The 17,702-nt window shown below is 36.4% G+C and overlaps 2 protein-coding genes across 2 annotated transcripts; both read right to left on the bottom strand.

Moving 5' to 3' along the window:
* Positions 1 to 222: 222 nt before the first annotated feature.
* LOC117344972 (zinc finger protein 26-like) lies at positions 223 to 7,328 on the bottom strand. Its single transcript, XM_033907878.1, has 2 exons — positions 4,470 to 7,328; positions 223 to 1,630 (listed from the first exon to the last, which is right to left on the bottom strand). Exon 1 carries the CDS (start codon positions 7,278 to 7,280, stop codon positions 4,482 to 4,484), a length of 2,799 nt encoding a protein of 932 aa, XP_033763769.1. The 5' UTR covers positions 7,281 to 7,328; the 3' UTR covers positions 223 to 1,630; positions 4,470 to 4,481.
* LOC117344973 lies at positions 7,317 to 16,679 on the bottom strand. The gene is made up of 7 exons (XM_033907879.1): positions 16,627 to 16,679; positions 13,548 to 13,762; positions 12,741 to 12,912; positions 11,125 to 11,278; positions 9,371 to 9,419; positions 8,831 to 8,889; positions 7,317 to 7,604 (listed from the first exon to the last, which is right to left on the bottom strand). The coding sequence occupies exons 2-7, from the start codon at positions 13,757 to 13,759 to the stop codon at positions 7,348 to 7,350; spliced, it is 903 nt and encodes a 300-aa protein (XP_033763770.1). The 5' UTR covers positions 13,760 to 13,762; positions 16,627 to 16,679; the 3' UTR covers positions 7,317 to 7,347.
* Between the last annotated feature and the right edge of the window lie 1,023 nt (positions 16,680 to 17,702).

The raw sequence follows: 17,702 nt of genomic DNA, 5'->3' as shown, positions 1-17,702 counted from the left end.
AGATATGTAAAATGACTGTCTAACTACATATATACATGTATTGGTTTATTTTGTTTAACGTCCTATTAAAAGCCATGGTCATTTAAGGAAGTGTCAGGTTTTGGAGGTGGAGAAAGCCGGAGTACCCGGAGAAAAACCAATGGCCTACCAGGTAACTGCCCCACGTGGGTTTCGAACTCGCAACCCAGAGGTGGAGGGCTAGCTATATAGTGATCTAGTGTCGGGACACCTTAACCACTCGGCCACCGATATATACAGCACGAAAATAAATCATTTGACAGTGGCATGATCGGTCATTCAAAACAGATTGTTACCGTAAACGTCCTAAAAGGCTTCGAAAAGGTGTTGGATCTGGAAAATCGTCATGTTTAGAGGCATTTCATAGTGAACTAGAGAGACGTGTACAAATTACTCGGACACATGATATTTTTACTACGTATTTCATGCCTTTGACAAATTTCCAATTAATTTTTCTTTTTTTAATGGAAGTTCTGTAAACTTCATATACTAGTTGGCAATTGCCAGCTCTTTCATCTAATGTTTTACATGCTTTTCCCGCGTTTAATTTTCTGATATACGTAGAAACAACGGACATATAGCTATATTATATATAGTATTTTTCACGATGGTTGGTTTAAAACTTTACTATGCTAAGGTGCTTGGTGCAAATCGTGTTTCTTTGTTACTCATCGCACAGTAGCAAGTGCAACATCACTCAAGTTGGCACAGTAACCGAGACTGTTTACTCTCCTCTTATCAGGAGGCTATTAATCATTGCGTGGTGAAGCGTTGGGGTCATTCGAATTATACTGATACGTAACACTCTTCACTAATGCTATCAGTTGTATTATACGGCCTCAAATCATTCGTCCGTCTTTCTACTAGGTTGTACAATGCTACTGCCATATTTTCACCGATTCCCCAAAACACATTTATTTGACCAAATTTGGAAAGGAAATATTGTTGCCGTCACATAATCTTATGATGCGGTTAAGATGAAGTTTACACAGACATCAATACCAGGCTACATACAGCTTATTCCTCTCTGCTCCTTTGGGGACAGGCAACCTTAGGGTGTAGATCCTTACTCCCATCATTCTGAGTTGTCTACCGTTTCCCCTTTTTCAAGATTTCTCCGTCACCGATTAGGGTGCGATTTCTCGTCAACCTCTAGGGTATGACAGATATATTTGTATCGCGTGCTGGCAACAATACAATGACGTCATGGTGACATAACAATCATGTCAGTGCATGCCTATAGCAATATGGTCAAATCGCCCCCTTTAGACCCAGCCCCTCAGCCGTCCCATTTGTACAATTTGGAACCGCCACCATCATCTAGGGATGCTCCAGTCAAATATGAATGGTATCCAGTGCGTGGTTTTGAGAAGTCGTTTACAGCAATATGTCCCAACTGCTCCCTTTTGGTCCCGCCACTCGGCCCTCTAGGGTGTCAGCCCTGCCATTTGCACAATTTTGAATCACAACCACATGGGGATTATTTCTGTCAAAAAGCATGCAAGTTCCATCCCAATCATTGATTAAGATGAAGATGTCGTTTGACGAAATCGTTGACGTACGGACGAAACGCCACGGTATGGTGTAAGCTTCCCCTTGGTCATTTGGCGAGCTAATAAGTAAACAACAATTAGATAAGATTTAACCAAAGCTTTAATTCAAAACAAAATTTGCGTCATTAACCACAGGAAACGAGAGTACTCCATGTAATCAGTACATGATAGTAATAAAACAATCTAGTCATTATACACGTCCATCTGGTATCCATAGTGACTAACAGGCGAGGACCTGCTGCGTAATACTGAACCTTACACCGTGGTAAGTGTGACCGAGTGCGTGCTAATATCGAAACGAACATTGCGTATGTTTGTGTCCGTGGTATTACTATAAAGGATGTAAATATTTTTTGTTTTTAGAAAAAGAAAATACTGTTCGTCAATATAAGTGTTTCTGGGCAACCTCCATCTGATAAAGGCTCGGCTTACGCGCAGAGGAAAAGACGTAATTATTTCAATAAAAAACAGTAAATAACAAAACAGGTAAGATATTGAGGAAGGATACGTCATTCTACCTTCTCGTATATCAAACATTTCCATTAACACAAAACAAGCCATTGTTTCCTATTATAACCAAAACCGCCAACGACCAAGGCACAGCTGTTTAAAAAGTGATACGGTTAATTACAGTTTAAAATTTTTGAAATCCTGATAATATCATGAATAACTTAATTTTATGAAAAAGACGACACTTGAATAGACCTAGTATAGAATATCAATATATCATTTTTGTTCATAAGTAGTAAATGGTCGTTAAATTCTCGTCAATACATGATATTTATACATGTAAATTTATACACAGGTTCAGTAGTAATTGACCTTTCGGTAACTTGTATTTCATTTTAATAACCTTGACATTTCCTTTCGTGTAAAAACATGCCTTCGCCTGTTCGGTCATGACGTAAATGTCCAAGAACATTTTTAAATGCGAAATAATGAAAAGTAACGGTAAAAACAAACCATCATTTTATATGGGAGGAGTGTTAATCTTACATGGAAAACAATCAAATTTCAATGTAATATTTCAAGGTTTTGAATGCTAGACATATTGCAGTATATGGAGCACAATGAACAGGATATCAAAATATTTAACAATGTCCTTGAAAACACAGGAAAACATGCTATTGCTGGGAGTCAAAGGCATTTCCTCAAAGGTCAGGTGGAGGACGTTATTAGATGACATATCTTTAAATAGCTTCAAACATTCACCGCTCACTTTCTCATTCACTAATGTCAATAGCTTATGTTACATTATTGCGTTAGAAGTATGACACAAAAGCATAACATTTAATAATTTGTATGAAAACCTTGTTCTATATATTATCTATCAAGCATATTACTAATTTACAAGAGGGCCATCGGCCTTAACGGTCACCTGGGTTCCAATGTTTTAGTCAATTTTACCTATCAGCAAATGAGTCAGTAAGGGCCAATATGTGCAAACCATCAAACTACCATCCATCCCATACTGATAATTCCATCTATGCATTATTTCCAATGGCAATGCAACAAACGATAAAAAAAATCCCTATATAAACTATAATAAGTTCCTCCACTATGAAGAGTATTTGATTTTATCACATGTGGGTCCCGAGACGATATTTCTAAAACTCATGTTTAGTTGAACCCGTTTGCCTATGGATCCATCAGGCTAGTGCAGTGTGGGGATCATATTCAAAATTTCGGTTCCCATTTTGCAATTGAAGATTTCTGCCAAATTTTATTTATAATTATAATTCATGGGTTTCTTAAAAGAAGTAAAAATGTAAATTGCACAATAGAAAAGGCAATTATAATAATAGGTCATCTGAGACGATGTGACGTAATAGATGTTAATCGCAGGACGCCCGTTATCGAAAGTTTGTTTAAAATTCAAAACAAGATCCCAGAGGGTCCGGACGCCAACCAATGAATGATCTTTATTGGTGCTATATATGACAGATATTTTCTTAATTATTTCCTCTTTTTCTTTCATTAAAAATCGAGTTGAACCTACATACTGTATGTATTCGCGAGAAAAATCCAGAACCCAATTCTGAGAAATAATAACTGACATCAATGGCTGGCTAAAAATATATTGTAATTATAGCAAAGCCACTGCCCTGCCCAGGGCGGATAAAGGCACCCAAAACATATTGACGAAGAGTTTAATTCTACCATATATAGGGAAAAAATTTAAACGTAATTTAGTCAATTTGAACACTTTTGGTTTTGACCCTCAGGTCTCTGGGCGCAATATATTTTAACAGTTTCAGATAAGGGTCTATTTTGACCATACAAATTCATCAGAATTACAATGATGATAAATATCAATTATAATACAAATGTTTCAATATTGTGAGTTTTGCCTTTGAGTTGTAGAGCTATGTTTTAGTGTTAGAGACCTTACTATATCATAGTGTATATTAATTAACCCTTAAACCACGCAATAGCCCATGCAAAAGGATTTTAAATATTTCCCCATATCGGGCCCTATACCTCTGTCCTAGGTGGGAAGATATTCATCTTATGCAACATATTACCCTACCACCAGTAAAAGGACGAAGGACGCTGCGCGATAGCACAAGCTTACTGGTCTTTGGAAACGTTTATAACATAACTGTTTGATAGGTGATACTATACATATAATATGTATTTATATATAATGTTTGTTACTCTTATAAACTGCGATTGACGAACTTAACTCGGTGGAGGAAGTATCATTGATTGATGATTGTTTTTATTTTTGAAAATAACCAACAATATAGCGAACAGCAAATTTTTTTCTGGAATTAGCGTACGTCAAACCCAGTTTATAGAGCAACTGGACGAACCCGATATATATAGAACCCAAACAACCCATCGAACCCACTGTTGCAAATAAGATTTTGCATTTACCTACAGAAGTGAACCTACCATCTGAAATTTCTACTGCACGACATAATTCTGTTCAACTTGGAACTGAAGCTGGTTTAGAAGATGAACGGCTGCCTCTTGTTCTAGTGTAATAGTAGCTGGGGCTTCTATTATACATGTGTCTTCCCCGACCTGCACGAGAGCTACGGTTTCCTCGTGAGCAACAGCCTCCACGGCGACCATTTCAACCTCAGCCTCGGCGGCGTTCATTTTCTCCTTGTGTGCCTTGGACATGTGGATATCCAGCCCAGTTTTATACAGAAAGCCACGATTGCAGAAGGGACAGTAATACTTTATCTTTTCGCAATTGGCCAGTTCGCGTTGATCATTGTGTTCAACGTCAAGATGATTCCGCAGTGACCAAAGCTTACCATACGTGTTCCCACAGATTTTGCATAGAAATCGCTTTTCCAGTTTTGCATTTTCGTGTCCAGGATGACTCTTTGCGACGTGGTCTAAAAGGCTTTTCTGAAACACAAACTTTTCAGTACAATGGTTACATCGCCAGGGCTTGAATTCTGGATGTATATCAATATGCCGCCTGTACAGCGAGCGACTACTGAATATCTCCCCGCAGTATTTACAGGCGTAGAAGTTGCGTCCAGCATGATGAACATCGATGTGATGGGCCAGCTGATAGGGTTTAGAATACACTTTATTGCAATATTGGCAAGTGCGACTTTTCAACTTCTTTTTAACCTTGTTGGGATTATGTACCAGTTTCAAATGCATGGTCAGGGAGTAGTTGCTGGCGAGTTCTTTACCACAAAGATGACAAACCACTTCCTTCTTCCGTGTCGTTGAATGAACGTTCTCCATGTGCCGTTTCATTCCTTCCTCTGAACAGACCATCTTTTGACATATTCGACACTTAAAAGGGTCCGGATTTTCGTGCATTCGCAAATGATCTCGCAGACGGTGTGGACGCTTGAAGACTTTACCGCATATATGACAGACCATCTCTTTATTGACCTTGTGTCCCTTCATGTGCGTTCGCAGACCTTGTTCTGTAACGCACGTTTTAGTACACAACGTACACCTGTATGCTTCTATCATCGTGGTACAATGTGTAATCAAGTGCATCTCTACCTTCTTTCTCTCCCTGATGACCTTGTTGCATATTGGACAGAAGTAAGGTGTATCAAGCAGTGCCTTTGTAGGATAATGGGTTTTGACGTGAAGACTTAGTTTATCTGCAGACAACAAAGTTTCATTACATATGTTGCATTTGAAGTTGTCTTTAATATGGTTTACGGAGTGACGGACGAAATCGTTTCTGCACGTGAATACCCGACTACACGAAGTGCACAAATAGTTCTCATTGTTTAAACTACCCATGTGCGTCTCTTCCATGTGGTAAACAAGGTAGCTATAAGAGATAAAAGACGTGCTACAGACAGGACATCTGTAGTTGCGGATCTTGTGCGCTAACCTCATGTGCTTCATCAATGCTGCATCATTGTTCACTGGCTTGCAACATATTTCACAGTTTTTAATGTTCTGAAGTTGTTTCTTCCAAACGTCCATTTCTTCAGTGGAGGGAAGATTACAATTTGCTTCATCAACATGCTTTTCTAACTCTGATGACTTGCTTTCACGGCCTTCGCTATCAGAAACGTTCGTTCCTTCAGGATATGCAGAAAGTGTTCCTTCATCCTCGCCATCTGCTTGTTTAGATGTCTGTTGGTCGAATAGTTGTTTTGCATTAACTTCGACTCCAATAGCTTTCATATGGGACAGCGCTTGATTTGCGAGCAGATCGTGAAAGACTCCTATGTGTGTGAGGATGAGATTGGCTTTTGTGAAGCGATCCCCACAAAGTGTACATTCCCATTTGCCGACTTGTTTTGGATGTGTAATGTGGTGCATCTCCTGAATGTTCTTGGAATTGGATGCTGCATGACAAACTTTGCAAGTGTACCTGGGGTATTTTATTTCACTGGATGCATTTATTTTCGACTTTTTAGTCGGTAATGTATTGCATGTATTGATCCTCTCCAGGAGTTTGGTGCGAAGTTTAGACAAATCTTCGGGAGGCTTTTTTTCCTCGTCGCCAGGAAGGACAGATATGCCTCCTGGCTGATCTTCTGCCAGGGAACATCCATACATAAAGACTTCAACCTGGTATCTTTGGCTGGTCTCATTTTCATCTTCTTCCTTAGGCTCACCATCGATACTGATAGGAACAGGCGGTTTGATTTCTTGAAAGGCAAATGATACTTTCTGCTTAAGTAAGGAAGTGTCAATCTTCTTGACTTCGTGAATTCGGCCTTTGGTGTCAAGCAGGTAAGTGATGGGTGGTCTACCATACAAGTACAGAATAATCAATTTAGGACCAGCTTCCTTTTTAATGATGACAAGAGGAATCTGTTTGTTGGATATTCCTGGGTGATCTTTGGTAATGTGGTACACTGCCGACTTGTTGACATAATCTCTGCCACAAAGCACACAAAGAAGTGGCCGGTGGAGGCGGTATTGATTCTGCATCTCTTCGCTCTCTTTTCCTTTCTCGGGCATGATCTGACAAATGTGAAAACGTGACCATAAATCTCTCAGATCATGCGCTAACCTAAAATGAAGCAATGCTCGCTTCCGACAGGTTGTGACAAAAGTACACCTTAGGCAAGCCCATGGCTTTCCCTCCTCTCTTGGTAAATCTGGTGATGGCTTATCTGGATCGATCTTTTGGAATGTAGTCAGGATTTTTTCTGATACTTCCTTATTCCCAGGATGATCAAGGGAAAAAACATCAATGTGGGATGGAACAAAATCCTTGCATTCTTCTTTGCAAACTTTTTTCTTTGCGGGCATCTTCTTGTGAGACGATAAACCAGCAAAGGAGGAATAGGAATGATCCTTATCGGGACCTATTCCCTTTCTAGTCCCTTAGAGCTACTCGTAATTTAGATTTTATACATGTATCACTTGATTGTGGTCCTGGGGCATCTGTGTCACTCTTTGCTTCAAATGTTGAGTCTTCGTCTATTGCCTTTGATTTGCGTTTTTTCCTACTTACTTTTACCCCTGTAGGATTTGGTGTAACAACATCTTTAGTTGATGACTTTGATGGTGATGCTGCCTTTGCAGGAACAGCTTTCTTTCTCCTGGATTTTGATGGAACCAGTGGGATATTTTCTGTGAAAAGATATATACAACTTGATTAAAAATACTGCTTGGTGTATATTCTAATCATATGATTGTAAACCGTACAAATAATATATTAGTGGGTACTTCCAATAGTGTTTTGTGGAATTTCACATCGTTTCCTGTTGTACTGAATTTCATAGCAATAACAAGCTTCTGTGTTGTCTTTTTAGGACATAAGATTCAACATAAATGTTTCAAAATCTGATTGCTTTTCTAGTGAGATTTGATCAAGTTGCTAACAGATTTTTTTTTTTTAATAAGACATGTCCTAAGGTTAAACAGGCTACCTAGAGGCAAACAAAGAGGTTGTGATGATGTTAGCATGAGTTGAATGAATACAGATACTGATGTTCCATACAAGAGTTCTAAGACTGAACTAGAATTTGAATGTGACATTGAAGTTGATCCTAATTAACAGACATATGTGTTTGCAATGCATGTGCATAATTCAGTTAACTTGCAATAGCTTCCAATTCTGATTCTACATTCTCTCTTACAAGTATGAAATACAGGAAAGAAATCTGCATAACCACAGGTAATGAAGGATAAGCTGATTTTGTGCTTGTAAAAGTTAGGATAGGCAACTTGTAGTAGGAAAACAACCAATCAGAAAACAGAAAGTGCTGTCATTTTTTACTATAACATTATTTCAATATCTTGATATGGAATGACATTACTATGAAATCATCTGCCTTAAAATTAACTGAATAATATTCTAATAAAAGCATTGCACTTTGTAGTGGTCAGTGGGTGAAAATTAAAAATATACCTGTGACCTTCCATCAAAGTTCAGGAAATGATTTTTTTGTGTAATACCATATGGTTGAATCTAACAGTTTTATTTGGAGAATAATATCAGTAGATTATAAGTCAGGTGAGTGTCAAAGCTTCTTAAATTATCTTTATCATACTTTGACTAAATGTTGGAAGTATGATGGAACTGGTTTATGCTCATGCATGGAGTCGACATACAAATCGTATCTGTACAGAATTAAGAAGAGCAGCTAAATATTTATTATTATTTTGTAGATTTTGTTTTTATCTTTAACATTTTCCAATAACATGGTCATTATTGATCTCTTTGATGCTGAGTAAATATCTATTAATAATTTCAATCTGTACATTTCTTCAACTCATTAGAGCATTTCCCTGTTTATATTACAGACATGTTAATATTCACATTCAGATAAACCAGCTAGTTTGTAGCAAGTTACCTGCATTTCCATCAGTTAATCCCTGCTTTTCTGTTTTACTCTCCGATGGATTATCACCACTGCAATGAAATGAAAATGAGTTTTAGCAAACACATAGCTATAATTATGTATCAAGGATGAAAAGCAATTAGAAAAAGGAGACTTCAGTGGTTTGTTTGGTTTTATCGATTCACATCAAACGCCAAGAATGTTCTCCCCATGTGCAAGATGCATGTTTGAAGTGTATGTGTCTCCTTGTGATATCACACTGTATGCTAACTCTTATAGTGCTACCTCACTGGAGCATACTTCCACAGATACCCAGCAGGACACTACACCTGATCACATTATACTGACAACAGGCGAACCAGTCATTCCACTCTCACGAATACTGAGCACTAAAGCTGGAGTAAGAACTTCTATTTCTATAGACTCTGGAATGTTTTGACCAGTGGCCAGAACCCAAAGCCTTCCAAAACCAGAATATGAATATTGACATTAGCAATAGCTGGAAAGTATGAAGATATTTATTTATTAAAGCAGAAGAACAGAGATACCCACCTTTCTTTGCTGAAGTAATTGTGGTCAATTTGTGTACTGGTTTCTGGGTCTGTAAGAGAGGAATAAACAGCATTTTAATTTTTAGATCAACTTGATAGAGTTCTCATTAACATAATTCAATGTAGAATATATTTCCTTACAGCAGAAAAGCATGGCTATAAAAGTGCAAACACAATCAATTTTGCATCAAAAATATATATTACAAAAATGTATTTCAATAACTGGCCAAATCTCTCTTGTCCTAAGGCAGTGACATCACATAACAGTTACGGTAACTAGAGTACAGCAGGATAGAACAGTAAATGCCTAATGAATGCCATAAAGTGTTATATATGCTATCTTACACTGAAGATTTTCATCACCTTACACTGTATAAGTGATTAGATGGATGCTATAACCCTCACCTTTCACTACAATGTCAATATTTAATTTTCTAGCAGTTTGAAAAAAAACAAGTAATCATTTACATGTACACTGTATACATCTATATCATGATTATACAATGTTTCAAAGAAACTCATATAACTATGGGAGATCTCTGGACATGATTCAAGTATTAAAAATAAACAAAGGGCAATAACTTCTGTGAAAATAGTTGCATAAAAATGCCTCTCAGGAAACTACATATAATGATTATAATTCATTCTTATTTTCAAAGAGATTGGTCCAATAATGTACGAGATCTTCGGACAAACAAAAAAGGGGTTTAATATCCTCGCAACAACAAGGGTCATATGAGGAAAGATGTCATGGAGACACCTAGAGTAAAAACCAAAGCACAGAAAAACAGATTAGTGAGGAAAAAAAAGCAAAGATTTACAATCCCAAGTGTTGCAATGGGAGCAGAAGATCCCTTTTGGTCTATTCAATGTCCTCTAAATAGAAGATACAGAAGAAAATCGTCGATTCAGCTAGGAACCCACTTTTAGTTGCCCTCTACCATCAACATGCAGTGCGATACAACAGGCCTTATTCTAGGGCTCTCCAACAGGGCTTTTTCTCACTGGTTTGGGAAAGGGCCCTTTTGTCTCATTTTTGGAAGAAAATTGGTGAATTGGGAAAAAAAAATTCCAGAGTAAACTGCAAATTTTGGGAATTAGGCTGAAATATGAAATAATTTCCATTGGGAATGGGGCCCATGAACGGCCCCCAGAAAAAGCCCTGTCCAATGTCCCCTGGACAGAAGTCATAAGAGAAACCATCCCTGAATCTACAGAAGAGCCCCACAATTAATCTCCTCTTACAACACACAGCGAGATACAGTATTGAGTACTTTCCCAACTCCTGCCCCCTTTACTAACTCTACAGTATTAGTAATGCCATCAATAATTAACAGTTACAATAAAACGGTGGAACCCTCTTTTAATGCAGTCTGTCTACTAGTGCATGGTGTTCAGACATTTCCAAACCATGGCGAGTGATTTAATTTTGTTCACGATTATTCATATTATCAATTCTCATTACAAACCATTTTACCAATGGGCCATAAATGTGTATGTTTGATGTAACTTTATTGACTGGGACATTTACTTATTTTGGCTGGCTGGTTCAACTAAAATTATTCCTAAGTAGAGACTGACCTGGTGTCCCTTTATATAGCGATTATATCATTGGGATCATGGTCAAGATATCTGATTCCTTACATTTTATTAAATTGTAGACAACACAGGTTAAAATGTTAAATTTTACTGTTGATAATAGAGGAATCTTTCTGACCACATAATTAACTGGTTACATATATATTTCATACTTACCAGATGGGAAACAAAACTGTGGAAACGTTTTGAAGATTTCTTGATTTTGCTCCAGGAAGGATGCGCCTTTGTTTGAACAATGAGCCACTAAATGCTTGGACTTTGAGTCAGTCAGCATGGCAAACCATTCTACCCCAAGTTCTTTATCTTCAGACTGCCAAAAACAAGTTTGTTTTCAAACATCAATATTTTAATTATTATTTTTTGGGAAACAAGTATAAAGCATTCTTTTTAACTATAACTTTGTTATTTGTTTCACATCAACATATAACAATTTTGTTAGAAATAGTCAAGTTTGATCTTTGTGTACCGCACCATTGGTGCGTGATGCCTATAATATCTGTGATGTGAATCGGGAGTAACCTCCCCTGATCGGTTTCTGTCCATGCGTTCGCCATGAGTCGCAGAAAAGCAGGCTGCGTGTTCTTCTTGTCAAAATGTCGAATATAAGTCCCAAAGTAAGTGGTTCAATGACAGATTGATTTGTTTATATGTTTAATAGATTGCTTGATTTGGTTATATGTCAATTTTAAGTGCAAAGATTCAGGAAAGTTGAAAATGCGTTGATGAAAAGTTTATTGTAACAATAGTTATGTTGAGAAGTCATTTCGTCCAAATGTTGTATTATGTAGCGAGATGTCCTAATCATGTCACAGTTTCTGAAGCGTATTTTGTTCAGTGAAAGAGCTATTATCTTGTCATATATATTGTCAGATCAAAGTGTTACAGTCTAACTATACAGAATCTGAAGTGTATTTTGTTCAGTGAAAGAGCTATTATCTTGTCATATATATTGTCAGATCAAAGTGTTACAGTCTAACTATACAGAATAATTGATCTAGTCATGATTTGTGTCCTTTATAAGTCTATTTGTATGAGTCGAGTCATATCAACTTACACATTCTTGTTGTATGTTTAATTACAGCTGGGGAATACTGTTATGCTATAGCTATATATAGGTAATTCCTGTCATTGTACATGGGCATCAACTTAACAGAGATCATCAGGATGTAAGTGTAACTAATATTGTATAATTTTGTTAATTAGTAAGGATACTTATGTCCTATAAGAAATGACAATATTTACTCGAGAAAACCAGTGTTACTGTCCAAGACTATTTTGAAGTAAGGGAGATAACCCAATTCTGAATTTGTCAAAACTACAGAAATTATCCTTTCTCTTAATGTGTAGAGTTTGATGTGTTTCTTATCAAATTGGTGAAATGCTAATTGACCATAATGTGCATTCATGCATAATTGCTAATATTTCTAGTCATATTACTAGCGAACAATTCTAGCTTATTTGAATTTTATATTGAGTTTAATTATGATCCATTAATTGTCTAGTGCAATCTCATGATCAGTAGCCTTGTATTGAGATATGTTTTAGTTTTACGGGATCAATAAAGAGTTTGGACCTCAGTTAGCTGTCTGTATAGTTTGTATGGCAGAACACTTTGACCCCTGAATGTTAATGGTAATTACTGTACCAAAATATCAAAATCTCATCAGATGCAGAACTTTATGTAATGAAACTTTGGTTGTCAGAGGGGTCCATAAGTGTCGAAGTTTTTTTGTTACAGACAGCTAAACAGTTTAACAAAGTAGGGAGTATACCTTTGTTGTATCCTTGTTGAGTACAGCGGTACTAAGTTGTTCCTTACTGACCCCCTCCAGCTGCAACCCCGGCATCAACATCTTCAGTTCTAATTCAGCTTTCAGGCTTTCTTTCTGCATTAATGTAGCAACCTCTTGTTTCTTCACAATTTTCTCAACCAGTGTGTAACACCTGAAATTCCCATTTAATCTAAATTACATTTAAGTCTCATAGAGGATCCAGCAATTGCAACCCTGAATCAGTTTGTGTTATCAATAATTAATGTTGTTATTAGGAAAGGTGAGCTAAATCTGATGTAAAACTGAAAAGGCACACGATCACGGTAGAGAAAAATAAATGGTACCAGGTAATAAATAATAAAGCGAATTACAGTCCCCCACTGAATGTGAAATTATAATTATATACCAAGAATGCACAGTTGATGAATAAATCTGATGGATATTTACTGATAATTGGTGTTCTTTTACCATGGAATTGGATCTGGTGACACCTATATGGGACAAGACAATGTGTGGCAAGACTGACGGAAGGAAGCACGGACACATTCAAAAAATTTAGCCTCTCCCCCTCCGGTTTCTTGTGGAGGACTAATAATTCCATCGGACACAGATTTCACTCGACAACAGAGGGATTGTTGACTTCTCAGAAAACTAGAAATACATTTTACTCTTTTGATTGCCATTGCAAGGGTATGCATGCTTGACCCCTTGGCTTTGGCTCCGAAATTACTGAAAGGGTCAACTGAAAACCTTGAGTTGATTTCTTTTTTTAAAACAAATCATATCAGGCCAACAGCTAATACTTACTTGTTACAGACAAAACTGTCGTCAGAAACGGTAAACTTGCATTCCGGCACTTTCTTGTGTAGAATATCAGCCACCTGTGTCAAACCACTAATACAGCTGGTTACTGGCCATGTTTTCTGTCCTGCTAGTGAGACGGAGCACTGACAATGGGCACACTTAGAGGTTGAATCCTCATCTTTCAACTCAGAATATGGAGTCTCGTCCACCTCCATTATCTATAATTAATTAAAAGTATCAAAATCAATTAAAAGTATTAAAATTAATTAAAAGTAATCATACAAATATTATGTTCGAGAATTTCGAAATAAGCCTAAAAGGCACAATTACTAAAGGTAAGATCCACTACTAAATTTACCCTGGTATACTATATATTTGTTCATTTACGACATTGCAACTGTATGCATTTATGATTTTAATTAATAGTGTCTAGACCCTTGATGCAACAGGAATGCCAGGAAGGCCAAAAGTGTATGTACACATGCCTCCACCAGGGGTAGAAATTTGACCCTCGGCTTGCCATTCTGCAGCTCTATCAATCAAGCTTAAAGGAATCTCCCTATGGCTCAAAGTCTGTTACTAAGTATATGTATATAAAACCCAACCTGTATATAAACATATTCAGAAATTTTAAAGAAACCCGAGACATCATTATTTGTGGTGTTACATTTGCACATATAAAAGGTTAAAATATTCAGGAAAAAATATAAAATCCCATGGTTTTGACTCCAAGATCAGGCAATATGGATTGATATAATAACCAATTTGCAGCGCAGCAATACAGTATTTTAGATACAAATATCTTTACTTTGAATAGAGATAAATCAGTATCTAATAACAGAAAGAATTGTCCCTTTTAATTACAAATTAAGTTTTTCATTTCATGTACAAAGAAATACAGATATAAGTATTTATTTAAAATAGTCAGAGGCGATATCAGGGCTCAAAGTATATGTAGTGCCTATTTCAGTGGCCATGCCTTAAATTCACCATTGGTGACCAGTTATTGACCTATAAGGCGCCTGCATGGCCACCAAAAAAATTGCGTAAATTTGCGATTTGGTTAATCTTTCAAAAGTTGCAGTCAATGCTAAAATGATGTTCACAATCAAAAACAGTTACAGAGATGTTATAATTTAAAAGGTTTTTTTCTTCAAATTTATTACAACTAGGCCAGGTGACTAATTTTTCCAATTAGTGCCTAGATTTTATGACTTGGTAGTATAGGCCACCTGGTAAAAATATCTACTTTCAGCCCTAGATACAATGATGTTTGTTTATATCTAAATTTATAGTTTTGATAAGGTGTACTGCATAAAGACTCTTACCAGAATTTTCCAGAAACATTTTTATTCAGTTCTCATGACTACTTACACTTGGAATATTTATTAACTGATGTGCTGTCTCAGAGAGGAGTTTCAAACTGATAAATGAACTAGCTTGTCTTCTTCAGCTACATTGTCATATTATAAATTTATAACTTTCAACTTTTTTTCAATGTTATATGTACACAAAACTGTAAAACTTTTGGGGTGCATAAAAGAAGAGGCCCAATGGCCTGTATCACTCACCTGCTTATAAAGTTACTTTAAAGATGATCTAGCACATAAGTCGTTTATGCAGATAAATAACTGATATAGTCAGATTACCACTCAATTCAAATATCAGCGCAGACTTGGTTTATTCATTGTAATAAATTTTGTAATCTTTCCTTCCAACATTGGCAAAACATAAATCACTGTGTTACGTTTTTATCAATGCAAGAAAACAATGTGTGACGATTTTAACACATTTGAACCCTGTGACTTTGAATTAAGGTCAGGTAATTTATTTGACAAAAACTTGGCGGCATTCATCAAAACATGCTACAGGCCCAAATGGCCAATATCAGGTCTATTAGGCCTCTTAGTTATTGAGAAGTGATTTAAAGATTTTCAAATATTTAACCCCAATTATCTTGAATCAGTGTTTGAAAGTATGTATGAAAATTCCTTAGACAATTGGTCTACAGAAAATTTAAATCCCTTAGCCCAAGTCATTTTTCGATAGACCTATTTTGTAAACATATATTGTTTAAAGTAGCATAACTGCATCGCGCAAAAGCTTGCATCATCAAGTTCATACTCACTTAAATGTTTGAAGCCAATAACGTGCTATTCTCAGTAAAAACACCTTGATTGTAAACTCTGATTTCATATGATTGTTTGTCAGAAAATATAGGAATGTTGTTTACATGAATTGAAATGTATGTCAGGACTCAAACTTTTCATAGCCATTCGGGCCAACATTTAGAAATTTTACATAGACCGGCCAGGTTTTCTATAGCCTCGGGCCATCGGACCACCTTAACTTTCGAACACTGTTGAATGTCAATGTAGGTCAAGGTCATTCAGTTGAGCAAACTTGGTAGCCCTTCACTCTAGCATGCTACGTATAAAGGCCCAATATAAAGTCACAGTGAACAAAAAAAAATTTCAAATGGCCAATGGTTATACTCTGGACCACAGGTACAATATACTTCGGGTAAGAAATTATATACTATATAGCCTCATATTACTATATATAAAATGGAGCGCATTTTATAGTAATATGAGATGTATATATACAACAAATAATTTCTTAGCCCAAGTTTTTGTGCTCTGGACATGCATACATGCATCAGGATGATTGGTCAACTTTATCTAGTCTAATACCGCTAGGTGGCGTAAGAAGGGAAGCAACTCTTACTCTCCCTTACTGCAGACTGCAGTCTCAACCGATAACTAAAGCATGACTTGTCCGGGTAATACCACATATCATTCGTTCAATAAAAAAAATATCTGCATCAATCAGCCATTGCAATCATAGAGAAAGACATTAATCATGTCATGTGGTCAAACTAGAACGTCATCTATTTTGCACAAACCGAGTCTGACCCACAAATGGCAGTCGGTGCTTTTGACGCCCAACACTAGGCCTAAAGAGAACTTCTAATGTACCACGCATTCGTTAGAGTAGCGGGAAAACATAATATGTAAACACTCTACAGACTTCTTGAAGCTGTTATGAAATGACAAAAAGGTGTTATATGCCAAAGAAATACCTGTTTCCCAGCCTTTGGACGTTCCGGTCTGAACGCGCTAAAACACCTTCCTGTTTATGGTGCTATGGCAATTTCCTACCCACTTAATTTAGTCCGGCGTTGGCGTGTTGGGAATTTTATTTATTTATTGGGTCCGGCCTTACGTACCACGTATTTATGTATCATGAATTCTATCAACATTCATTACAAAATTGTACTGTATGACAATAGTTAGATGAACCGTTAAATAAAATGACACGTTGTTTAGACACTTGTATGTCATTATCGACCAGTTTAACTTATAATTACCCCCGTATACATGTAGGTATGCAATCTCGTTATACGTTCGTGTAATTAACAGAACTGCAATATGTCTGTATGTCTCTATAAGCAATATTTACAACAACAACAACAAAAAAATTAATTTATGAAATATCATTTTTACTGTAGTCATGCCTTTTTGCTACGACCGAGTTTTAATTCAAAAGAAGTATCATTTGATTAATGTTTCCCATCCGTTACTATTTCTGTCGATTTATATAACACGGACTTTAATTACATTCAAAGAGTTGTGTGTGTTTATTGAAAAATCAATTAAAACGACCCTTTAATTAATTTTCAAATTAAATATATCCAACACCAAGAAATTGATAAATGAATCGTTATTTGTTCGAATCCTCTGTAATATCACACTGATGAAATGCAAGTACATATGTAACTAAAAAACGTTTGAAATAGTTTACAAAATTAATATTTTATTGACAATTACGAGTGGAACGAGCACATAAACTATTTAATATCACAGATTTCGCCTAAAATAAATATGTTAAACAAATCAAAATTTTCTCTGGATAGGTATATATAGTCTACAACCTATGTACTATACTCCCATTCGGTCAATATTTCACTACGCTGATATCATTTGGGACTGTCTAGCTAAAACTCAATCACAGTTATAAGAAAATCTTCAATTAGAAGCAGCACGCATTATCACTACTGGTACTAGACTAACAAGTAGAGTTAAACTATATACTGAAACAGGCTGGCTTCCACTCGAGGAAAGACGAAAGCTGCACAAACTTATTCTATTCCACAAA

This window comes from Pecten maximus, chromosome 16, assembly GCF_902652985.1.
Source record: "Pecten maximus chromosome 16, xPecMax1.1, whole genome shotgun sequence".
NCBI lineage: Eukaryota > Metazoa > Mollusca > Bivalvia > Pectinida > Pectinidae > Pecten > Pecten maximus.
Note: the sequence above shows the minus strand (reverse complement) of the source record. Positions and strands in the feature narration are given on the sequence as shown.

Bases quoted from the DNA above. Each gene is read 5' to 3' on its own strand.
- LOC117344972 (XM_033907878.1), bottom strand. From the start codon at position 7,280: ATGCCCGCAAAGAAAAAAGTTTGCAAAGAAGAATGCAAGGATTTTGTT.
- LOC117344973 (XM_033907879.1), bottom strand. From the start codon at position 13,759: ATGGAGGTGGACGAGACTCCATATTCTGAGTTGAAAGATGAGGATTCA. The intron at 9,420-11,124 runs GTAAGTATGAAA...CCTCTCTTACAG, and splicing joins ACAGTTTTGTTTCCCATCTG to ACCCAGAAACCAGTACACAA. The intron at 8,890-9,370 runs GTGGGTATCTCT...ATTTCATTGCAG, and splicing joins AATTACTTCAGCAAAGAAAG to TGGTGATAATCCATCGGAGA.